Source organism: Orbicella franksi, chromosome 6, assembly GCF_964199315.1.
Source record: "Orbicella franksi chromosome 6, jaOrbFran1.1, whole genome shotgun sequence".
NCBI classification, from domain to species: Eukaryota; Metazoa; Cnidaria; class Anthozoa; order Scleractinia; family Merulinidae; genus Orbicella; species Orbicella franksi.
In genome coordinates this window covers 29,612,453-29,637,191 of record NC_138150.1, presented here as the reverse complement: position 1 = coordinate 29,637,191, position 24,739 = coordinate 29,612,453, and the positions used below count along the sequence as shown (strand labels likewise).

Here is a 24,739-nt window from a genome sequence, read left to right as displayed (position 1 = left end):
TTCCCGAACGTGAAAAACCGTTGCTGAATCAGTTAAACTGCGTTAAATACAGTTAAATATAGTTAGGATATGCATCGGCGATGCTAGCTACGCAACACTATGGAAAGTTTATTGATTTCATTTTCGAGGCGAATTATCTTTTGTGTGTTTGTATCGCGTGAACGCATTTTGTATAATAGGGAGCGTAAGGAAAAATCTTTTCTGCGTTGTATCACGGTGCTCGCTCGCTCGCTCGCTCGCTTAACTGAAATATGTAGCTAGCTGATCTTGCTTTCGGAATTGAAGGCCAAACCACTTTGTAAGTGAAAAGAAGCTAAATACATCCCCGGGGGGGACTCCCATATAAAAAGGATGGAGATGCTCGTAGGGAATTTTGAAAGAAAAAACCCCTAATAAGAGGTACCAAGTTCCAGTTCTATGGGCGTGGCTTCAACTATTTTTTTTGTTACATTATCTCCTGTCACATTTTTTCGACTCAGCACTCTAAAAGTTACCTCAAGAGCTCCCGTTGGGGACCGTTTGAGGCTGAACAACCAAAGGGGTACCAAATCCGCAGTCTTGACCCCTAAATCAAAAGGTGCGACGAGCACCCCCGTCGGCTTTTTATAGGGGAATGCTCCCTGGGAATACATGAGTTGGCTGCCGAAAGCTACGTTGATACTAAATTTGTTGGATAGTGGACTTACTGCACGGATACTGGGAAATTTAGGAGCTTTACAGAAAATGAAATTGTTCGAAGGCTACGACCAACCCTTTTGACATCGCATAAAATAGTTAATGTATGACCTCGAGCCGGGCCAAATTTCAGGCCTCCAGCGACCGAGCATGCAAAGATTTAGTAGTTTCAATCTGAAGAGATCAGGCGTACTGGGCACTTATAATGTACCAGTTATTCGCCCACCAATTCCAGTGACAGAGATAGATTAATCGCCATAACGAATTTGAATAGCTGAGCCTTGTAGGACAAAGCATTTATTTAATCATTGACGACTTGTTTGCTCAAACGACAGGATAATCCTTGAAATTCACATGGGCAATTTAAGGAAAGAATCATTTGTCTTTTTGGTACCATGAATATTACGTTTACGATACAAACGTGATAACATGATTTTTGGAGGTGACTCCATTAAATGAAATGTTGATGTTCCACTAGCCTGCTTGCCGGCCGTGCACTGTTTTGCTCTAAAACGGAAGAAGTCACGTTTTCGGCGTGAAAGTAAATATAGGACGTGTGCATGCAGTCTAATGTTCGACTTGGTGACTTTCATTTTAGTATGATGATTCTTTCTCGTTATTTTAGGTTATTGTGATGCAGATCAAAGATGTGCACGTTATCTTTCACGTGCTGGTGACTTGGTTTATTCAAAAGAGTGGTAAGTATGCTCATAAGACCAGTGAAAGTGTACTTTTTGTAAAGAAATACATTTTTTACAAATGATAGAACTCAATTGTTATTAGTCAGTAGCTGGTCAGTAGGGTTTATGACTAACTGCGTCAATAGGCCAAATGATTGGAAGGGTACTGGTTTGCAACGGAGGCTTATGCGAGAATATCATTAAAACGAGGCTAATGTTATTTACATTTGAAAAACATCCCTGCATTGGCCTCAGTTCCAAGCTAGTTCCAGTCCAATACCGAGAATACGAAAAAAGTGTATAGTTATGAATCCTCCGTAGGAAAAAAGATGGCGACTGGTACATTTACCCATAGTTCTTAGCGCACGAAAACCTTAACAACGTTCATAAAAACGTACAGAAACCTTACAAAATCTTCAAACCTAGGCTACTAATGTCCTTAGTACAGGGACAAATATTGTAAAAATTTGGCTTCCTTTGTGCCTTTTAGGCTGTGTTAGGTTCGCAAGGCATTGTGGTAAAATGTACAGCCGCCATCTTTTTTCCTACGGTGGATTCTAACTTGCAGCGCTTTTGCAAACTTAGCAGTTGCGACGCCTTTATACAAGTTTGAGATTCTCACTGTTGTTTACTTGAAGAAAGTTAGGAGTACGATAGTAGGATTTACCTAACGCGACCACATATATAGCTGCTATTAGTACTTTAGCATAGATTTTGACACTGAAATGCACAAGAAAACTCAATTTTTTTTTCTAAGACCAAGAGATTATCGAGACACTTGTTTTCTTTTACATTCCTTATTTTCCCTTCCGTCAGGAAACGGTTCTTTCCATAAAGATGTCCTAGTTGAAATAACTGTATGCAAAAGCGTAATCATATTTTTAAAAGCCGTGGTCTGCTGTGCTAGCGAGATTGCGCACGTGAGTGTTCGCTTCAGCAACGGAGCCTACAACGACAACAGCAAATCCGAGAGAGGAATGGGGGGTATGGAAACTATTTAACAAGAAGACTGAAGACAAATCCAAGCGTATTCAAAACACAATATTTTTCTCTCTCTCAGTTGGCAAGCATCTTCTTGTTGCTTACTGGGGCCAGAACAGTTCAGGAGGGAAGTTTCCCCAGAATCCTGAGAAAGATCTCAAGGATGTCTGTGCAGAGAGAAAATACGACATTATAGTGATTGGATTTGTGGTGACATTTTTTGGAAAGAACAATAAAGGTAAGTATCCATAATAAATATTGTTAAATCTTTAATCAAGCTAAAGCTAGGGAACCATAAGCAACATAACTACCAAAGTTTAAAAGAAGGCGTCAAAGTCACTCTCTAAATTAAATAAATAAATAAATTAACTTTGTTTAACGAGGGTAACACACAACAGTCTTACGACTGACAAACCCGTAGCCCTCGAATTCCCCATCGAATTGGGATTTAGAAATGTTGATTTTTGTGGAGGGAGGAAAACCGAAAAACCCGGAGAAAAACCCTCAGAGCAAGGCGAGAACCAACAACAAACTCAACCCACTTATGACACCGGGTCCAGGATTTAAACACGGGCCACATTGGTGGGAGGCTAGCGCTCTCACCACTGGGCCGCCCCTGCTCCTCTATTGCTAAATGTTTATTTATATCCATGACAGGGTTTTTTTTTAACCAATATTTTTTTCTCGACATTTACTTTGTCCTGTCAGTAATCTGTTTTATTGACACTAAGCCTGCACCGTCTTGATCATTACATGCTGTATTTTAATTGGAGCTCCCGTGCGCGCAAAGGGTGCGAGCTGAGCACCACAGGTAAGGAAATCTGGTAGCCAATCAAGCTAAAAACGATTCGTTGTCCCTTGACTGTCCGTACGTACGCATGTACTCCAATTACGCAAATGTACCGTGAATTTTCAAGGCCCTAGTCTAGGCTAAATTTATTTATTTCTCATAGCAAACATAAACGTGCATGACTGAAATACCAGTGGATCTCTTTCTTGATCTTCTTCTTTATAAGAGTGAACGTATCAGAGTTGGATGAGAAAATTATTTAGTTTCTTATCGACTACCATAATAAGTTGTAGGTTTTACATTACATTGTTAACGTCTGATGTATTTACCGTGTTTTTAAATAAAGATGATGATGATGATGATGAAGTTCAGAAAGTAACGACCCCCGCCCCCCCTCTCCGTCTGTTAAGTAACGGCCTTTTGAAAGTAATGACTTCAAAGGCAACTTTAGGGATTCTGTTTAAGATGACAGAATGCTCTGATATGTTATTAAATTATCCTTTCCCCAATGCGGCAAGTATAGCAAGTAAGAAATTAAACGACTGATTGTGAAGGTGAATTAATCAGCATGACACGAGCGTGGGACAAAGAAAAATTCTGATTCCCCGACAGGAATCGAACCCATGACCTCCCGAACACCGGGCGGGCGCTTTATCCACTGAGCTACGAGAACTCATGGAGAGCGAGGTCATTTAACTGAGTTCATATATGATAGGTGTCCTGCATACTGCTAGGATCAACGCTATCGAAGTCATCGTGAGTAGTGATAAGTTAATAAAGATGGTGAAATTTAAGCTCGGTAATGAAATGTGAAGGTGAATTAATCAACATGACCTCGCTCTCCATGAGTTCTCGTAGCTCAGTGGATAAAGCGCCCGCCCGGTGTTCGGGAGGTCATGGGTTCGATTCCTGTCGGGGACTCAGAATTTTTCTTTGTCCCACGCTCGTGTCATGTTGATTAATTCACCTTCAGATTTCATTACCGAGCTTAAAATTCACCATTTTTATTAACTTATAAACGACTGATTGTATAGACGCACGCAAGGACTAACACCATTTGCCAGCGAAATAAGCAAAAACGTTTTTACTCTCTTGAGAATTTTACATGTTCAGGTATTAATGTTTGCAGTCAAACAAGGGTTGCCAGCTCCCGTCAAATCTTGCATTGAGTGTTTTACTGAATTTTCTCTGGTGTTTACCGAGTTTGTCAATTTCCATCACAGATCAGATGCCCGAGGTGAATTTTTCTCTCCATTGCTGGGATCCTGCCTCACCCGCGCACCCAAACCTTTACAAGTGTCCAAAAATCGAAGAAGGCATTTTGGCTTGCCAGAAAGCAGGAAAGAAAGTTCTTATCTCGCTTGGAGGAGCCACTGGAAACAACGACCTTAAGGACGACCAAGCCAAAGATCTTGCTAAAAATCTGTGGGATTTGTTTCTTGGGGGAAAGGAAAGACCTGATATTCGACCGTTTGGAAGGTAGGGGAAAATTTTAAATTTAAAATAAACCTTCTTGCTCTCAGATCAGTGTTCAATTAATGACCTGGAAAAAAAACTAATTAAAGATTACTTTTCTATTGAGTGTCCCAAAACCAAATCCAAAGTAATTTACTCTGGCCGGTGATAAGCGACAAAACCAATCAGTTGTTCGGAAAGACGAAAAGATGCCACAGGTTTTTCTTTCGATGAGACTACTTTAATACAAATCAAAGCTTTTACAGGTACAGCTTACATGTTCTCTGCAGCTCTGGGGTAACAAATAGCGTATCACGTTACTCACAAATTGTTTTCACTAGGGTAGGGAAAGGCTAAATCGCGTTGGTGTTTTCACTCCCTGGACGGGTATGATGGGTCCTAACAACAGTGAACCAATCACATGTACATGTAGACTGGGCAAAACGCAGTAACGTGTGATATGTTTAACTTCTAATTGGTTTTATTTCTGACTGGATGAAAAAAAGAAAGCGATTGGTTTTAAGCCAATCGCTAAACGTAGTGTTTGCAAACAAAAGCCAACGCTAATTACTTTCGACACTCAAATGAAAACCGCTCTAACATTCATTTCTTCCCAAAAGTGCAATCCTTGACGGCGTCGACTTGGACATCGAAGACCACAAATCAGGCGGCTACGCTCAGCTTGTCAAAAGTCTTCGAGAACTGGAGAAAACAGCAGGAGCCAAAAAGTACCTCATTACAGGGGCTCCTCAGTGTCCATTCCCTGATGCCTCTCTGGGCCCCAAACCGGGCACTGCCTTGGGTGACCAGGGCGCCGAGTTTGATCATGTCTATGTCCAATTCTACAACAACTTCTGTCACACTGGCGATGAAGCGCAGTTCTATCCAAATATGGATAAGTGGCTTGAATTTGCAGCGAATGCAGCTCAAGCAAAGGACGGCTTTGCCATTGTCCTCAAGAACAGAAAAAGATCTATGGGAGCAGGACCCAAGATATTCGTTGGTATGCCGTCAGCTACCGGTGGCGCCGGGGATCCCAAGTTCTACAGGAAACCCGAGGAAGCGGCGAAGATTTATGAGGTATGTATGCAAAGTTAGAAGAATAAAATGATTTATAAGGCATATGTGCTGTCCAATTCTATCCTTAGAATATGAAATTCTCTGGGGACCTGCGAAGAGAAGACTAAAGCGTACCCATGCCAGGAAAATTTAATTTATCTTCTAAACGGCTAGGAAGAGCGAGTGAATATTTACAATGCAATACTTTATTTAGACACGTCACGCCTAAGAGCTGTAAAAGCTCGTTCAAAATACCTATGTGTATTCTTAAAATACAAAGATTTACGTAATTTACAAGTTATAAAATCTAAAACATTAAAAATTTACGATCATCTGATACACACCTAATTAATTGCATGTATTAACTAATCGAAAACACTAAGAATTAGATGTATACAGAGAAATTTAAAATCCTAACAAAATAACGGTGGAATAAATAAAGGTCTAATATTCTTAGTTTACTCTTAAAATGGGCAACATTGATGGCCTGTTTCACATTTGAAGGCAGACTGTTCCAGAGCTTCGTACTGATGTACATGTAAGTAAATGACTTCTTCATAAAGTTGAGGTTAAACTGTTAGGCGCACATAAATTAACGCCATTACCTCTAAGATTATATAGCGTTTCTCTGACGCTAAAAAAGTCCTTGATTTACTTAAGACCGTTGTTATTAAGACATTTATAAAACAGGATAAGAGATTGCCGTTTTCTCCTGTGCTTTATGGACCTAAGAATGTAATAATTAGCACCTTGCAGCCGATTCACTTGTGCTCTCCCCACTCCCAGAAGGAGGGGACTACAGTATTCTCAATGTGGCAAGATAAAAGATTTATAAACCCTTAACATTACATTGCTAGCTAGGCACAAAACGCCTAATTTGCCTGAGAGCACCACTTTTGGAGTATACCTTATGAAGCTGTTGAGAAATGTGTTCTTTTGAAATATCATAAGCATATATTTGAGAAAATCACACGTGCCAGTTGTCTAGTTCCAAATTATTGCTTTTGTTTTAGGCCTCGTCCACACGTGTCCGGATATTTTTGAATCCGCAACTTTTTCTTTCCGGATTCAAAAATTTCTCCGTCCCCACGTAGCGTTTTCAAATCGAATTCGCCTGTCCACGCGCATCCTATGGTATCCGGATTCACTCTAGAGAAACTAGTCCTACACGTTGTGTGGCCAGATTGGTTTATTGTTCGGTAAGAGACTGGACACGATTTTGCCACGTCATCGGCGTCCACACGTTATCAGATTCGTTGCAGATTTTTTTTTTTTTTTTTTCCACTCTGGAGAGCGGATTTAAAAATATTCGGATTCGCTGCCAAAGTCGCCGGGTGCGTGTGAACGGAAGCCGTATCCGGAAAGAAAAAGTTGCGGATTCAAAAATATCCGCATACGTGTGGACGGGGCCTCAAACTGATCTCCATTTTTGTGAGTAAATAATCGAACAGAATAACACATAGAACATAGGAGGGTTTATGAAAACGTTTTATGACAGGATATGAAAACCAAGCCAAATTTTGGTGGATTCATGCTATGGGATGCCGCCTGGGATCAACAAAATGTCATCGAAGGCAAGGTATACAGTGACCACATCGCAGACATTATGAGCAGGAGTGGGGGGCCCTCAGGGCCAACCACAGCTCCAGGCACCGGAGCTGCCTCCACACCGGGTGGTTCAACACCAAGTGGGTCGACTCCAAGTGGATCGACACCAGGGGGCTCAACGCCTACTCCACCCAGTCCTGGAGGAGGTGGAGATGCTGGTATGCTCATTTTATCTTACTTATAATTACTTTGAAATTAAGCTATTAGCAATGTATTCATATGTCAGGTAATATCTTCTGTTCTCGGGAAATGCAGTCAAGCAGCTGCGCTCAGTTGAATCTTCAAATGTGCAGTTACTGTCACCAAGCAACTCGTAAGCAACCTGCAGGGGGGGGGGGGGTAATCTTAGTTTCCTCAAATACAGCGAAATTCCAAAGGTAACGACCTTGCGAAAGTAGGTACTTTTCTTAAATAACTATTGAATTAAGAACTGTATATAATTATAGAATTTAACTTAACGGTTGTTAAATTTCGAAAATAGCTGGCTTTCTGCCAATCCCGAGAGAATTTTTCACTGAAATATTTATTGTATGTACATGTAAATATTTGCCACGAGTGCCGGGGACCATGTACGATACAACATTTGGCTTCTTGTAAGTAACGAACCCCAAACCAGTCACTGAACGTTTCAATTAAATGAAACGATGGGAAAAGCCCTGTAAATATTATTATAATTCCCAACCAACGCAACGATACCTTTGGCTCTGCGGTATATGAGACACAGGGCGTCCTTACCTGGGTAAATCATTAGTGCAATTTAATTCTGGCATTTGAACTGAACTCCATCACTTAAACTTTACCAGCAACAATATCCACGGTCTCCTTTTTAGTTTTGTTATCTAATTAACCACAAGTTCGGTGCAGAGCGTTAAGCGTGAACTAAAATGGAGGTCATTTTGCTTGTTTATATAGATATCATAAGCTGAAAATAGAAATCAGCGCAGCCGATTCTGTAACGTTTAGATAAGCTTTTTGGTACCAAGAGACCATGATCTCGTTTTCTAGAAAAGTGCTGACTTAAGGTGGCTCAAAACAGTTCCCAGCACGTTTCAAGACGTATTTTTTAATGTGTTATTATAACCACTCTTTATCTGTTGATGCTACAATCGTGGTATCAAAAAACCACCTAATCACTGGTGAGCACCCTGGTGTCATTTTCGCGGCACAATAGGTTGCCATAGTAAAAGTGTAAGGTAAAGTCTGCATACGAGCCAAATGGCCCATCAGGCCGGAGCTTATCCCGGTTTCTGTAGCATGAAGCGACTAGGAGTATTTCTACTCCCCCCTGGATGGGATGCTAGTCCATCGCAAGGTTACCCTCAGCATTAAGTTCGCCGGTACCCATTTATACACCTGAGTGGAGAGAGGCACTGTGAGAGTAAAGTGTCTTGCCCAAGAACACAACGCAATGTCCCCGGCCAGGGCTCGAACCCGGACCGCTCGATCCGGAGACGAGCGCACTAACCATGAGGCCACCGCGCCTCCCTATAGTAAAAGTGTGTGACCTGCTAAAAACACCCTTAATTTAAGCTTTAAGTACTTATATTTCAAAAACGGCACGGTGAAACCGTTTTAATTTTCTATCATCTTATTTTGATGCAACTTGTGTCGAAGTTTAAAAGAATTCTGTAGATGGGGTTCAGAGCCACCTTGCATTTTGAAAATTTAATGTCCGAGACAAGCGTTGGAAACCTGCACTGTTGCTTACTTTTTGGCCTGTTTACTTTTTTGGTGTTTTTATGCCTAAGGAAAGTAATTTTCCGTAGTTTTGGGGGGCAAATATTGTAGATCAGATAACTTTAAATATTACTGATACCTTCATTGCATGAGATCTATACTTGAAATCAACATTTATGTCAATATATATTTGTTGATCTCGAAAGATTTCTGTAAAGGAAAAGAGGATGGAGATTACGCAGATCCGGATAACCCCTCAGGATACATCACCTGTTCTGGAGGGATAGCTTACAAAAGATCTTGCGCAGGTGGACTTGTGTGGAATGCAGAAAAAAAGATCTGCGACTGGCCGTATAACGTGAAAGACTACAAGCCACAGGACACAGAGGGTTCGCGGGCGCAGAAAGGAACTAGAATCGAGGTATTGAGACGAGCAAGCCTGGAAGCGAACCAACGAACACATAAATGAAGGAAGAGAGGAACACACTCGAGTAAACCAGTAAATGAGCCATCGTCAGTCGAATGAACGAACGAACGAACTAACGAATAAAAACATGAATGAATGAACGAACGAACGAACGAACGAACGAACGAACGAACAAGCGAGAGAACGAACGAACGAATTAACAAACGAACGAAGCTAACTTAACTAAGAGGCACACAAAGCCAACTTAATTTTCCGACCCTGTTTATCCATGTTTGTTAGAGTAAAAAACAAACATGAGAAGAATGAATAGCCCAAGGTAAATTTCACATTTTGTGTTGTTGAACAAAGCATGTGAATTACACAAGAGGTAAAACATTTTTCACTAGAGCTAATCAAATTTGTATTGCAAACAGCATGCGAAAATAATTGCTTTGAAAAATAGCTTTAATTTGAGGAGGCGTTCTTTCTTAGACTACACAAGCGAGATCAGTGGAACTCAGTGATAGCGATAGGAACCGAACTTACTGTTGGGTAGAAGGTTCATTGAAAAAAAGGGCGGAATTGTTAATTTTGTTTCTAGAAGAAAAATTCAAAAGATTTATATCCGAAGAACTACGTATGTTTAGGAGTTGGCCCAACGATTTTCAAAACGTTGATCGAAGGGCTGCAAAAGAGTGGAGTCAGAGTTGTGAATTCACCGGGGGAGGAAATGAAGGGCGATGACTATTTCATCTCCAATTTTACTTGCCTTTGAACAGTTCAAGAGATTCGAACGAATGGGAATTTCCGAAAAGCAAATATATCGAGACTACCGCAGATCTGATAATTTAAATGTTTTCAGCTTCGAGATCGATATTCGGCTTGTCAGTGGCTTGAGTTGAGCAATCTTAGCATTACTCATAAAGTGCCCACACAATGCAAACCCTTTAGTTACTCGACCTTTTGTAAGATAACTCATTTGGTAAATGAATTAGAAAATTACAAACGCGCGCGCGCTAATTTGCACTGCAGTACAAATTAGAAACTTGACCTGTTTTAAGCCAATTTAGTGAGAATATCAAGAAAATTTATGTCGAAATTCACTTTCCCGTAGCAGAGTAAACTCTCTGCTAACTGCTTCTATTGTAGAAGTAACCTTCTAATTATCATAAATGAGCCCACTGACCAGTAATTTAGTGTTCTGACGTAGTTATAATAAACTAATTAATTTGTTAGCACTCTTAATTATCCATTAATTGCTTGCTATACTATGTATTTCGCAATACAACCTAATGACGTTTATTGATGTCATTACAAAAGGAGGTTTGCCCTTGAAAATCAAAGGGTGTAACCTGGCATAATACTCTTATGACGTAGAAATTAAAGGTGTCGTGTTTGTGGGAGTGGCCTAATTACAAAGATTCCGCCAATGAGCTCGCGGTCTATAAAAGAGGAGTTATAGTGACTTTCGTTATTCTGGAAATCATCCTGATCCTGAATTCACCAAAAACAAGGACATGGAGTTGGTAAGAAAATTTAAACAGTATCTGGCCCAGGAGAAACGCGGGACCTCATCGCAGAAGAAGGCCACAGCTAAAGGCAAGGAAAGCGAAATGAAGACGCTGGCATGTCCAACACTGGTTGACGAACGGTGTAGATCCTGCAGCGAGTCCGACGTCACTGCAAAGAGAGAGCAAGAGCGTAAAGAACAGCGGAAGCATTCCTCTGACAGAGCAACAGTCAGAAACCGAACTCAGACTATATCCTGTAGCAGTTACTTCGAAGACGACGCCGCTACCATGAAAGGCCGAGTGTTGACTGAAAATGCCAAAGATTTAAGCCCAGAACAGTTGCTTGCCCTGGAAATGGACATCTTCAAGCCTTTGGATTTCTACGAAATCTTGTTCGACAAAATGAAAGCTGAAGATAATGCCGAGGCCGACTGAGGAATCAGTTCATATCATTGATCAGTGCTCACATTAGAAGTCCGATTCGGAGCATTTGACCTCTCTCTAAGATCGCTCAGTATTTTGACTGATTATTTGTCAGCGAACTGAACCGCTAAATAAATACGCCTTAATCCTTAATTATTCATATTGTCATCCCACATTGTTATATTTATTTATTGCTCACTTTCAATTAGTATTGACGATATAACTGACGATGGATGATGTTTCATCCGAAACATGTTTTGTTGTAAGATATGGACTTCTTTCTTTTATCGTGGGCAAAAATTTATTTCAGAGCTAAGTACGTACTAAAGGGCGCGCAATGTAAATACAGCGTAACTTTTCAAACTGTAGTCACTAAATATATTCAGTTATTGGCTGGCACAAATGCGAAGCAACTCGAAATGATTGTTGTTATTGTTGAATGTTTATAGTGGTCAGTGTGCAATTAGAGACGGAAAGCAATAAATTTGTATTTATTCGTTCATATATGTTTGGTACAGTTGATGTGATGTCTTGCGGGACTTTATCAACTAAATAAATGTAGATGTAGATGTAGATTAAGAGCCCCTGATCTAGCCGAAATTAATAACAGGTATCCATTTGTGTGGAAGATAACGTTGCTTTTTTGATAATGTCAATTTGTATCATCAATGTATGGTTAATTAAAACATTAATGATTAATACTCATTGTAGTCGATGGTCCGAATCTTTCTGCAATATTTATGGGTTATTGACCAAGCTTGTTCGGTCAGGACGGCTGAATATTGGCCTAGTTCATTTTTTGCGTGTTTATGGACGGATTCGAGGTCCATAAGCACGCAAAAAAAAAGAACGAGGCCAATATCAAGCCATTTTGACCGAACAAGCTTGGTCAACAAGCTTTTCTTGCGGGACACAGCGGGTAGTCCCGAGCGGGCAAGACTAAGCGCCATCTCGGTCGGGTAGCCAATCACAGCGCAGAAATTGGTTCATCTTACCCGATCACGGACCTATAGCCATATAATAAATGCCTCTTACTAACCGAGTTCGAGGGCCGTACTGTAAGTTACGGACAGAGTTTTTTCCCATTTATGACCCTCATTTATGGCCCAAGCGCGAAGCGCGCGGGCCATCAATCGAACGAAGGGGGAAAGAAGAGGATCCGTAACTTACAGTACGGACCGAGAAGACGAGGTTAGTGAGATTTTTATTATCTCCATCTGTACTGCGTGTCTGACGGGTTCGGGGACGATTTCTATTCACGCGGAACGGCTTCAAATTTCTGACGCACGTCGAAAGTAAAACGAGTCAATTTGATATCGTTGTTAACTGACTCTTAAGTCGTTAGCAGCTTTTAATACAGAATTTAAGAAGTAAAAGAAAAATTTAAACTTTATTTGCTAAAAAAGTTAAGAACACTTGGCGATAAATCACGAAACATTTTGTTTAAGTTTTAGCGGGCCGTACAGTAGATTACGGCCCGCTAAATTGGCCATACACAGCGCGCACGTAAATCTCCTTTAGCTTAAATAAGATGGTAAAAACTGTGCCGTCTTTAATCGCAAAAAACACCGACGTTTCTTAGAGAATTGCATTATTCAATTTCCTTTTAATATTGCACTATTGTCAGCATGCAATCTGCAAGCAACTTAAAGGAGGAGGTAACCTTAGTTTCCTTAGTTATAGCTAGCTTAGCTCCGAAAGTAGCGACCTTGCGGACGCAGGTAGCCCTCTGAAGCAACTGTTAATATGGATTCATGACGTGAAAATAAACAAAGAAGCTTTAGGAAAATTCTCTTACATCGTAAATAATGTAAAACAACAGGACAAAGCGCCGAGGATGGTGTTTTTCTGCCTCAGGAATCTACTCAGTTCCGGGATCTAGGTTTTTGCAGTTTGAAAGTAATTTTTTTAGATGAGATAAATAACATAAAATATTGTGATACCTCTCTTGCATAAGAACTACATAGAATAATTTTTAAACTCTAGATTTGAAAATCAGCATTTTGATTTCCACTTTTGATTTATTTCGGAAGATTTCTGTAAAGGAAAAGACGATGGAGATCATGCAGACCCGGATAACCCCGAAGGATACGTCTCCTGTTCTGATGGGATAGTTTTCAAAAGAACTCCTCCAACGGGAGTTGTGTGGGATTTACAGAAAAAGATCTGCGATTGGCCGAATAATGTGAGAAAATACCAGTTGCACGACTTATAATCAGCGGCCTGTGCAATCGCAGGGCTCGCGGGTGCAGAGAGGTTCAAAAAAAAAAATGAAGGAAGAAAGGGACTTACTCGAGCAACGAATAAATAGTTGAGGGACAGTCAGATTAACGAACGAACGAACGAACGAACGAACAAACGAACAAACGAACGAACGGCGGACGAACTAACGAACCAACCAACCAACCAACCCACCAACCAATGAATGAACGAATGAATCATCAGACAAAAGAGAAGATATTAACCACTTTTGTTAGTGACAGACTCAAACATGAGAAAAACTGAATGAGCTGAAACAAGTTCCATATTTTATGTTATTCAATAAAGTTTTAGAATTTCACTCACGGTGAAAGATTTTCTCAGGCGAATGTTCGGGACGTGGCCCAATGATTGTCTAAGTTAATAGCAGGGTTGCAAAAGATTGGAGTCAGACGAGATTCTTGGGCGGGTTGTGAGTTCTCTGGTGGAACATAGTTAACTATGAGTGGAAGGAAATAACGGCATGATGACTATGTTGGGCAATCTTTGTCACGCCGGACAGCACCAGGCAAATTAACTTAATTAAGGCAAATTAAATTAATTTAGTGCAATGACGTTAGTATTTAACTAGTTTGTTAGCACTCTTAATTATCGGTTAATTGCTAGGTCTTCTTTGTATTTCGCAACACAACTTAATGACCTCACAACAAAAGATGGTTTTATTAACTGGTGTTGCAATTTCAAAACAAATTGCTGCAAATTCAAAATAGTGCTAGAAGATAGGTTGTCTTGATTGCCACGTTCCCTAGTCCTGCAAGGTTAATAATTACCCGGCCATTACACAGGGTGAAATAACTCAATTAATTGATTTTAAAGCTAACTTAAAGGTCTACATTGGAGGCATTTAAACAATATTTAATTCATTTACGAAATTCCTGAAATGAACATTTAATTGAACTTTCATGTGTTAAGTAAAGTCTTCTTATGAACCATTTCATGAGCACATTAAGCTGAAATTAAAGTTACCCTATAGGCTCATTTCATAGGCTTTAGGAAGATCCTCTAAATTGTCTTAAAGGTACATTTAAGTTACTTTAGTTTAGCTTTAATTTTTGCTTGGTGGCTCCAAAAGTTATCTTTAATTTGCCTTTTAATACCATTTAAATGTTAAATAAAAGTTTCAAGTAATCTTTAATTTACCTTTATAGTGTGCCCTAAATGCTCAGAAAATGGTCTTTTTGGAATTGATGGAAAAAGGGCAAAAATCATCAAAAGTGGTGATTTGGGAAATATACTCCACCAGATCGAGGCCAGGCATTTAATCATAATTTAAAGGGGCAGTGATAGCAGGAGTTCCTTAGCTTGTTTGAAAACATGTACAATATTTTATTAAGTTAATCACTGGAATCTGCCATGCAAATTGTTTTGTTTTTTTCATTTTGCTGGATACATAACAAACTAAAGTAAAGTGAAACCCAATTTATATCAGAATTGATTTATTAATTTTTTAATGGTTCTTGTTCCTCTGCATTCTATCATCACATGAGATATTTTTAACATTATTTGCTGACTGCATTGCAATTTACAATAAATAATGAGAAAACATTTACACTGTCCATCAACAGCTACAAAATTAGAAAATTCCGAAATATCTGTTAGCTTAATTCAAAGTTAACAGAATTCACCTGTTTGTCATTTGAGAAAAAAATGCTATCTCTTCATTTTCTTTTTATCTGATTGCACTTTATGGGGGCAATGGCCTACCTGACACATAGGGTAAACATGCAACTCTGACTGAGCTTGCCTTAGCAGGACCAACAAAAGTTTCCAATCCAGAGAGAATTATCTTCAATTTCTCTCTCTAAAAACAGACAAATTACACTAGCCTCTGCTGAGGCAACTCAACCATGTCAATGATAAATGTTGCTCAAAGCTGAGTACAAGAAAGGTCTAGCTTGGGTCTACTCCTCGACCCTTTTTTCCCTTTAAATACTTCTGATTGCCAGTGAACAATGACTTAACAAATAATTAATGAGGATTTTCAAGTTGATCAAATATTCTTAACTATAACAAGAAATCTCTCTTTCAAAAGAACTACAGTATGGGTCCATTTTGAATAACTGGCTAAAGAAGCTAGATCAACTTTGCAATCTTGTATATTTTGAAGTATGAATAACTTCAAAGTAGCTGTACATATATCTTGCAAAAAAAATTAAGTATTTTGACTGAAAATCTGTCAGTTGGCTGTTACTGGTTGCTATTTCATACTGGAGTCCTAAAATGTTTCTAGCTTGTATTCTCGTGATGGTATATTTTCTATAGGATAAATAATTATTACTAAAAATGCAAATTTATGATGTCAATTAACTCTATGAGCATTCATCTGTCAATGACAAATTCATCAAATATTAATATGAAAATACAATGATCTGCTCTTAAAAACCATATAAAGGTTTGTATGCTTTTTTAAAATTCTTTGTCATGCTGTCAACCAGTGACCACTAGCAACCTTAGATACAAAAAAAGAGAGAAACATTACAGGGTTAAATGTCTACTCTTTCAGAGCCCATTGAGGGAATTCAGTTGGGGACTGACGTTCTGACTTTTCCTCTGCTTCAATTCTTGGCAAAATTCTTTCTTTTGCCCTCTTTGTGAGCCTTTTCTGATAAGCTTTGTCCAGCTTTTTTTTCATTTTCCTGAGCTGCCTGCTTTCCCATGAGAGTTTCTTAACAGCATACTTCATGACTTTTGCATTGCCATTCTCGTCATTCTCACAGCAGCTTTCCTCGCTGCTCATGGCATCCATGATAAGGATCTCTGCAGCCTTGCCCTTTTCATGCTGGTCAGCCCAGTTGACCAATTCAAGGGCTGCTGTTCGTCTTGACAACTTCTAAAAATACATAATTATATAAAAGGATGAGTAAGATATTCACCTTCTTACAATACAGTCAAACCACATCTTGAGTTTGTTCAATTACTTTTGTTCAACTATAAATCTGTTGGATCATGTGTACTAAAGGTATCCGCAGTTGAGTGTCGATCGATACTTTTGATTGATACTCTCAATCAAGATCTCGATCAATACTTGATCGACATCCCAATTGATACTCGGTCTACACACTATTAACACTTGATCAACAGTCGGTCGATAGTATGTGAGTGTCAACCGACTCATATCAATCGATCGAAAATTAGTCGACTCTTGACTGACACTCGACCGAGATGACGGTGGAGTGTTGATCAAGTGTCAACTGAGGTGTCGATGGAGTGTCGATTGAGTATTGATCAAGGGTATTGATCGACACTCGACTGCGGATGCCTTTAGTACACATGATCCAATTTGTTTACAATATTTTCATTTCTCTGAGCACACTGGGTTGTAGCTAAAAGAGCTTTATCTGTTGTAGTCCAATGCATAACTCTGTGTGTTTTTGGCTTCACTTACAATTGTAGCTGCATAGTGATATAGTGAAATTTAACAGGTTTAATAGCCTGAGTTTACATGTATGTATGTTAAGGCAAACAAATAAGGATTAATAAAAGAAAAAAAAGTGTGGTTTTCTACCAAGCATCCATCTTTTTGGATTAATTTCATATTCTTTTCAGAAGTCTGAACCTGCCTTCACAGCTTGGATGGCATTTCTTAAAGTGCAAAGTACATAGCTACCTCTCTTTGACGGCCACTCTTGCGAGTCTTCCTTTTGTGATCTTCATATTTAGAAGAGCTCTTTAGCCGCCTTGTCTCGTAACAAGACAGGTAATATCTTTGCAAAGCAGCTGTTAAAAAAAGAAGTGGTAGCACATGTATGATGCAGACTAAACACTTCAGAAAAGACAATTGTTATTTAAATATATAGTTGGCAATAATCGTTTGACATGACTATTTGATGAGAATTGATGGACTGAACCCAGGAATAATTTTGCAGGTTTTCTAGAATTAGCCCTATAGCATGCAAACAAGCATGGCAACCTCCTTATTTATTTATTTATTTATTTATTTATTTATTTATTCATTTCTTGATGTAATGGCTGTGATTAAGAAAAGTTTTCAGAAATCATTTCTAATCAATGGAACCAGCAGGGGTTTCATTAATGTTTTCAACAGGAGGGCAACTGGTTTTCGCAGGCAGGCAAAACTTTATAAACTGAACTTCTTTGTAGAAAACTTTCCCTAGGTGGTCAAACAGAGTGGGCAAAATCATCCTCACAGCTGGTCAATTTGCCTGGTGCCCTGCCCTTAATTAAACCCCTTCAAAGTTCATGCATGGAACAAGTTTCAGTTTCAACATTTAAAGCACATGAATACACAATGTACATTTACATAAATTGCCTTGGTAAAAGCAGTGTACCTTCAATAATGGCCCTAGTCCATGGACATCTCTCTGGTCCTCCATATTCAATAAGCACTTGGTTGATAACCCTCTCAAAGATTATTTTGTTGCTCTCTGAACTTACTCTAAAAAGATATAGCATCAACAAAACATTCAGTTTGCTTCATTGTAACACTGCACTTCAGATATTTTAAAACAAGACACATTTTGGACATCATGTATAGTTCTACAGCTGTAGGTGTTATTACAGATTACTCTGCAAGACAGGGATTCCTTTATCACTCTGCCTGATGGTTGATGTCAGCCACAAGGCAGAAATAAAGACAAGCAATTTTCGTTTTTGCAGCATAGTTGTGGAGGATTACAGACTGTGTTGTTAAGGTTACCCCACATGTATAAATTTTAAACAGGAGGCCACTTTCCCCAATTTGTGTTGTATTAGACAAGACACTTTGCCTTGTAAAATCAGATGTCCATATCATTGAATTACTCACTCTTCATCAAGGTAGAAGCCATGGAAGTCATCTTTTTTGGCCAGAACTTTGTACATTTTCCTGATTGATCTCTGAGAAAGAAACCTTTCAGTTAAAAATAGAGTTTATTGCAGTTGACAGCCTTCTAGGATTGAATTTATTTCCTCTTTTCCACAGAGGCTAGTGCCACTGACTAGCATTTTACAACAGACTCTTTTGAGTTTGTTTATTAATGGTACAATTTATTTGTTCATTTAGGGTGCAGTTTGACAAAGCTACATGTGTTTTAAGCAGTTTCACTGAAAATGACATTGCAAGGATCCTTTACGACATTAGAAAATAATTTTAAGCTTTTGAGTTGAAGGCACATTTTCCTTTATTTTTTCAAAAGTTTTCAAGAGCAACTACTTTTCAGCAACTACCATAATCAGGAAAAAGCAATATGTTTTCTTCAATTACCTTTTGCTTCGTTTTTGTAGGCCTGTTGGCCTTTTGAAAGAATAATGCCCTAAGAATGGCCACTCAGAGTGTACATTTTATTGGCTACAAACACTAGATATAAGCTTTAGGTTTCAATAACAAGAATTATTGGTCAAGAGAAATTTAGTTAATGGTCCTGGAATTTGTCTAATGGATGTTAAAATGTTTAAAAAAGTTACTTTAATAGTAAGTTTCCACCTGTTACTGTCAAAAAGTTACTTTAATAATAACTTTCCACCTGAGGTAAATCAAAAATAACCGAACAACATGACCACCACTTAACAGTCTGAATAATTATGCACACATAATTCATTTGCGCGCCCAATTACGTTATGTTTCTTTAAACGCGAACAACTACATCAAAAGAAAAAGGAATAGGAAAAATTTTTCAGTGAAGTCATGAAACCGTATTTCTTTGATTTCATTTTGTAGGCTTAGAAGCGAAAAAATTCTACATTAACCTCAACCTTGCCCGAGGTAAATCAAAAAACACGTGATCTGAACAATTATGCACGCATAATTTCGTTCGCGCGCCAAATTAACTGTGTCACATACGCATACGTAAAAAAAATGGAAAAGGAAAGTTTTTTCTTTAGTCTTGAGAATTTATATTTTAGATTGTATTTCGTAGGCTGAGAAGCAGAAAAATTCAAAGTTAACCTCGCTTGATTTCCGTCTTAATTAAGCTTAAGTCCTTAATTATGATACTCGAGAGCCAAACAATAGAAATCATTCAAACGAATTTGTTCGATCTGTATATGGGTCACTGATTTCATTCTCATGCAAACAAGATCCAACAAAATTTAAATTTCATGCGTAAACTTTTCACTTACTCTACATGCAGCTGGTACCACAATTCGCGTGGTCTGTCTTCGACGATGGAAACGTCTTCGAGTACCATTTCCCGCTTCAGCATTTCCTTGGCTCTCCAGCCGCTGCTCGATCCGTTTGAGGACTTCAGCGTGAGTTTTGCTGTTTCTTTCGTGCTCCTCCCTGAGCTTCTTGTTTTCCTCGGCAAGTTTTCTGTTGCTTGTTATCACTTCCTCCAATAATACCAAGCATTCGTCGGACAAGTTAGCTCGAACGTCCGTGAGTACATCAACTCGCTCTACCATGATTCTCGATCTCCTGCTTGTCGACAATGACTAGGTATTGGTTGGCTGATCTCCAATGTAAAGTCGACCCAAATGTCGTAGATATTGAAAGAAGAAAAAAGGACTTGCAAACTCGGAGAAGACAAGAATGTAGCTAACAACCTCGAAGAGTAAAGAACGCTCGCCGAAAAAGCGCGCCAATTTATTTGAACTACCGGTACGGGTGCCTCAATCTAGTGCTTCACGTGATCACTAACCAATGTCAAAGTTCCAGTGTCATTTATTAACCCGAAACTCGAGCCTTCTCTACTACGCTTGATCTTCGGCGGGAAATCAGGTCAAAGAGCGTTGAATTTACTCTCCTCTGTGATAGTTTTAAGGTAAGTTCCATTTATTCTTGGATAATACTCCTAATTTGCCGCTTCACATGTCTTCAGAAGCTTTTCAAGCACATGGACAATTTTTTGACTAAAGAAGTAAGCTTGCATAACCTGAGATCGACATGCTCTCATCATTAGTGTATATATTAAATACAGTATAAATCCAAGTGTATGGTTCTTGGTCCGGTTAGAAAGCTAGTGGCTACTCATAATGAAAGCCCAAGTGACATCCATCCAAACCCTGGGGCATTACAAGGGAAATATAGCACCAATTTAAACTACTTTTTCTTCTAGTTGTAGTGACCACCACTGATCAACCAGGTTTGCACACGGGGTGCTTACCATTACTAAGAAAAACTGGTTACGTTGACTTTGAATGATACAGAGAATTTCTGATTTTCTTGTTCCAAACGAAAACACTATATAGTGCACTACCTCCTGAGGTACATGTAGTGCACAATTGCTTGATTTTACAGGTTTGTCTGATCCCTAATTTTGACTGTTAACCAAAATTTCTGCCGGAATTTTTTGGGTCAATGTTAAGCACCAGTAAGTTTTCCTTCTAACAACTTCTTTTCCTCTTGTGACTCTGATCTGTTTCATTGGTCACACCAGTCACAAATAATGCATTTTACAAAATAACTGAGCTACTATGCGGGCTCTCATTGGTCAATAGGTGTGTTTAGATGAGAGTATGTAAACGGGGTTGTGACATTTTAGATTCGCGCATATTTTTGAGAATTATTTTATACTGGTAAAAGCAATGGAGTACTCAGGTTGGGAGAATTCTCGAAAGTTACCCTCAACTACATCTTGGGTTTGCATAACTGTCGAATTCTCCCTACCCTCCTTGTGTTTAGATGAGACTATGTAAACATGGAAAAAGTTCTCTATTGCTTAAACTTTAAGTGGAAGGAAATAGCTTAAAACCGTAGAGGAATGGTCCTGATCTCTTAATCAAGGAAATTGATGTCCCGTAGTTTGAGAATATACGAAAAATAATGCAGAAAAGGATGAGCCCTATTTTTAGTATATCTGTTTTCATTATTTTAAGAGAATGGGAAAGCACAATAAAAGTGCACGCAAGGAATACTTAAAAAGGAGAAGGAACAGATTAAAAAGGAAAAGAGAAGAAGTAGTCAGTGAAGAAGTTAATAATGATGATGAGATTTCAACAAGCACAGACAATGACAGCTGTCTTGGACAGGATAGCAGTGAAAGTGAAACTGGTAGTGATATTCTGCAAGGTTGTTATCTTGACCCTAATGATCCCGAAGTCCAGAGGCGTTATAGTTATCCTGATCCAAAGCATGATCGTCTTCTAGTGGGATTTTACAGATTTCAGGAAAACAAAAGGAAGCTGCTTAAACTCTTACGAAACCCTTTGGGGGATGAATGGTTTGGATAAAAAGGTAAGATTCAATCATGTGAATTTATGGCATACAAAAAATGTGAAGATCCTTGAAGGTAATATTTAAGCAGTGGTCTTAGTAGTCATCACATATTGCCAGAGCAGTGTTTCAATGCACTGTCAGCTTGGTTGAATGCTTTAGTTTTTTAGTAACTAAAAAACTGTTTTGTTTCATCTAAGTGTTATTTTCTCTTTTTGTTAAAGGCACATATTGCCATGCCTTTTAAACAATTCTCAGCACATCTAGTGAGACATTAATCATGTAAACAAATTCAATTCATATTGGTTGAATTTGTGTTTTCAAAGTAGGATTCATTGATAATTAGGGTTTCACAAGGTAAGATCTCGATAATGGTAAATTTCATGAGTGACAGCATTTTTTTTAGATAGAAAACAATACTACAGCTGTAGATCTTGATATTTGGTACTATTTGTGAGTGACTGACAGATTGCAGAGCTTAATTGGATGGTACATGTAATAAGTGATCACATTCCTAATTGGCATGCAAATCAAGATTTTTGCAGCTTTCTTGTGTTATAACAATACAATTTATTGATTAAGGGTTTCACAATGTGAGATCTTGATACTTGGTACATTTTGTGAGTGACGGCATTTGCGCCAGATCTTTATGCTAAATTGTATCAAGACGAGTGACCACATTTGAACCAAGGCAATGATCAGTTTTGACCTGTGTTTGTTTTGTTTAATGTTATGGAGTTGGCCATTAATTTTGTATTGTGAGACCTTGATAGCTAGTACATTTTGTGAGTGCGTGATGGCATTTTGACTTGGCCATGCACACTGGAAACCACATTTACACCAAGTGACTTCGGTTCTTAAAACACATTTCATTGTTTTATTCAAAAATAGAACTTATTAATTTAAATTACACAATGTTTGATCTTGATGGTTAGTACTACATGTATTTGCCAGTGACTGAGAGATGGTAAAGCTTAATTGAACTGTAATAGTGACCACATTCCTAATTGGCATGCAAATCAAGAGTTTGGCACCTTTCTTGTGTTATAACAATACAATTTATTGATTAATTAAGGTTTTCACAATGTGAGATCTTGATACTTGGTACATTTTGTGAGTGACAGCATTTGTGCCAGATCTTTATGCTTAATTGTATCAAGACGAGTGACCACATTTGAACCAAGGCAATGATCAGTTTTGACCTGTGTTTGTTTAGTTTAATGTTGTGGGGTTGGCCGTTAATTTCATATTGTCAGACCTTGATAGCTAGTACATTTTGTGAGTGAGGTGAAGGCATTTTGACTTGGCCATGCACACTGGAAACCACATTTACACCAAGTGACTTTGGTTCTTAAAACACATCTCATTGTTTTATTCAAAAATAGAACTTATTAATTTAGATTACACAATGTTTGATCTTGATGGTCAGTACTACATGTATTTGCCAGTGACTGAGAGATGGTAAAGCTTAATTGGTATATGTAATAAGTGATCACATTCCTAACTGGCATGCAAATCAAGATTTTTGCAGCTTTCTTGTGTTATAATAATACAATTTATTGATTAAGGGTTTCACATTGTGAGATCTTGATACTTGGTACATTTTGTGAGTGAAGGCATTTGTGCCAGATCTTTACGCTTAATTGGATCAAGACGAGTGACCACATCCAAACCAACTCAATGATCAGTTTTGACCTGTGTTTGTTTTGTTGAATGATATGGCGTTGGTTAATTTCATATTGTCAGACCTTGATAGCTAGTACATTTTGTGAGTGCGTGATGGCATTTTCACTTGGCCATGCACACCAGAGACCATATTTACGCCAAGTGACTTTGGTTCTTAAAACACATTTCGATGGTTTATTAAAAAATAGAACTGTTGAATTTAGATTACACATGTTTGATCTTGATGGCTAGTACTACATGTATTTGCCACTGACTGAGAGATGGTAAAGCTTAATTGGACTGTAATAGAGTGACCACATTCCTAATTGGCATGCAAATGAAGAGTTTGGCAGCTTTGTTGTGTTGTAAATTACAATACAATTTACTGATTAAGGGTTTCACAATGGGAGATCTTGATACTTGGTACATTTTGTGAGTGACAGCGTTTGTGCCAGATCTTTACGCGTAATTGTGTCAAGACGAGCGACCACATTCAAACCAACGCAATGATCAGTTTTGCTAGCTAGTACATTTGTGAGTGCTTGATGGCATTTTTGACTTGGGCATGCACACTGGAGACCACATTCACACCAAGTGACTTTGGTTCTTAAAACACATCTCCTTAGTGTTTTATTCAAAAATATAACTTATTTAAATACTTAGATTACACAATGTTTGATGGTGATGTTTAGTGCTATTTGCCAGTGGGTGTTACAAAACTATTCATTTTTCTTCCATCTTTTTCAGGCATCTCAAGGAAATTCATTGAGGCTTGGCAACTTCCATTTGAAATAGAAATCTTTTGGGTAAATAAGCAAATTGAAACATTTTGAACCATGTGACTTGCCAATTGACATGTCAATTGTGTACATGTATCCACTAATTAGAGCCAAATCAAAGGATAACCAAAAGCACAACAAAACAAATGATAATTACCGTTGTGGCTTGCTGATTTTTTTCTTATCTGATCAGCTTTTCCGCATGACTATTTGCAATTTCGAGATGCACGATTGTATATATTTTTTGTTTGTAGTTTTGATTCACACAGTTCATGTAACAGGGTTCACTTAAGTTCTGAATTTACTGCTTATATACAGGCTGTAGCATTATCTTTATGGGCCATGACTGATTGCATATAAAGATATTTACAATATGAAGAAGGCCACTGTAATTACAAAGTTGTAGAAATTCTGTTTTGGATTGACAATCGAACAAGAGACTTTTTTGATTTCTATCGTGATCACGCGTGCAAACAATAATTAATGCTCAACTTAATTAAAGGCGATCATATACTTTTTCACTAGATTGCAGTTCATTAAACTGATTTCTATAAATGAACATTTCTGATGATGGGAGACACAGCAATTTTCTTTTCCCCCCCTTGTTCAAATTTGGCAGTAGCAAATCTGGAAAAGATTCTTTGAACAGGCATAAATGAACATGGTCCTCCTGGCTGGAACT

At 38.5% G+C, this 24,739-nt stretch overlaps 5 protein-coding genes across 7 annotated transcripts in view; 3 read left to right on the top strand and 2 right to left on the bottom strand.

Annotated features, from left to right (window-relative positions):
- The window catches only part of LOC145489067 (adenosine receptor A3-like), a 252,168-nt gene that overhangs the window by 142,134 nt on the left and 85,295 nt on the right, over positions 1-24,739 (bottom strand). The window lies entirely within an intron of this gene.
- Positions 191-10,488, top strand: LOC145489058 (uncharacterized). 2 transcript variants are annotated; one of them, XM_081467958.1, is made up of 6 exons: positions 191-1,373; positions 2,416-2,574; positions 4,350-4,605; positions 5,202-5,661; positions 7,139-7,394; positions 9,132-10,487. In XM_081467958.1, exons 1-6 carry the CDS (start codon positions 1,310-1,312, stop codon positions 9,392-9,394), a joined length of 1,458 nt encoding a protein of 485 aa, XP_081324084.1. In that variant the 5' UTR covers positions 191-1,309; the 3' UTR covers positions 9,395-10,487. The 2 variants fall into 2 exon arrangements, with proteins under 2 accessions (XP_081324084.1, XP_081324086.1); XM_081467960.1 differs by lacking the exons at positions 191-1,373; positions 2,416-2,574 and adding an exon at positions 2,608-3,680 and having other exon boundaries at positions 4,161-4,605; positions 9,132-10,488.
- LOC145491441 (uncharacterized) lies at positions 10,671-12,047 on the top strand. The gene is made up of 2 exons (XM_081470632.1): positions 10,671-11,772; positions 11,846-12,047. The coding sequence occupies exon 1, from the start codon at positions 10,849-10,851 to the stop codon at positions 11,275-11,277; it is 429 nt and encodes a 142-aa protein (XP_081326758.1). The 5' UTR covers positions 10,671-10,848; the 3' UTR covers positions 11,278-11,772; positions 11,846-12,047.
- On the bottom strand, positions 14,313-19,863 carry LOC145489494 (uncharacterized). The gene is made up of 5 exons (XM_081468476.1): positions 19,582-19,863; positions 18,290-18,360; positions 17,814-17,920; positions 17,132-17,241; positions 14,313-16,354 (listed from the first exon to the last, which is right to left on the bottom strand). Exons 1-5 carry the CDS (start codon positions 19,861-19,863, stop codon positions 16,016-16,018), a joined length of 909 nt encoding a protein of 302 aa, XP_081324602.1. The 3' UTR covers positions 14,313-16,015.
- On the top strand, positions 20,137-24,057 carry LOC145489496 (uncharacterized). 2 transcript variants are annotated; one of them, XM_081468478.1, is made up of 2 exons: positions 20,137-20,222; positions 21,277-21,767. In XM_081468478.1, the coding sequence occupies exon 2, from the start codon at positions 21,280-21,282 to the stop codon at positions 21,628-21,630; it is 351 nt and encodes a 116-aa protein (XP_081324604.1). In that variant the 5' UTR covers positions 20,137-20,222; positions 21,277-21,279; the 3' UTR covers positions 21,631-21,767. The 2 variants fall into 2 exon arrangements, with proteins under 2 accessions (XP_081324604.1, XP_081324603.1); XM_081468477.1 differs by lacking the exon at positions 20,137-20,222 and adding an exon at positions 24,026-24,057 and having other exon boundaries at positions 21,280-21,634.

Bases quoted from the DNA above. Each gene is read 5' to 3' on its own strand.
- LOC145489494 (XM_081468476.1), bottom strand. From the start codon at position 19,863: ATGGTAGAGCGAGTTGATGTACTCACGGACGTTCGAGCTAACTTGTCC. The intron at 18,361-19,581 runs GTAAGTGAAAAG...TTTCTTTCTCAG, and splicing joins TGGTACCAGCTGCATGTAGA to AGATCAATCAGGAAAATGTA. The intron at 17,242-17,813 runs GTACACTGCTTT...TTTTTTTAACAG, and splicing joins GACTAGGGCCATTATTGAAG to CTGCTTTGCAAAGATATTAC.
- LOC145491441 (XM_081470632.1), top strand. From the start codon at position 10,849: ATGGAGTTGGTAAGAAAATTTAAACAGTATCTGGCCCAGGAGAAACGC.
- LOC145489058 (XM_081467958.1), top strand. From the start codon at position 1,310: ATGCAGATCAAAGATGTGCACGTTATCTTTCACGTGCTGGTGACTTGG. The intron at 4,606-5,201 runs GTAGGGGAAAAT...TCTTCCCAAAAG, and splicing joins GATATTCGACCGTTTGGAAG to TGCAATCCTTGACGGCGTCG. The intron at 5,662-7,138 runs GTATGTATGCAA...GTTTTATGACAG, and splicing joins AAGCGGCGAAGATTTATGAG to GATATGAAAACCAAGCCAAA.
- LOC145489496 (XM_081468477.1), top strand. From the start codon at position 21,280: ATGGGAAAGCACAATAAAAGTGCACGCAAGGAATACTTAAAAAGGAGA.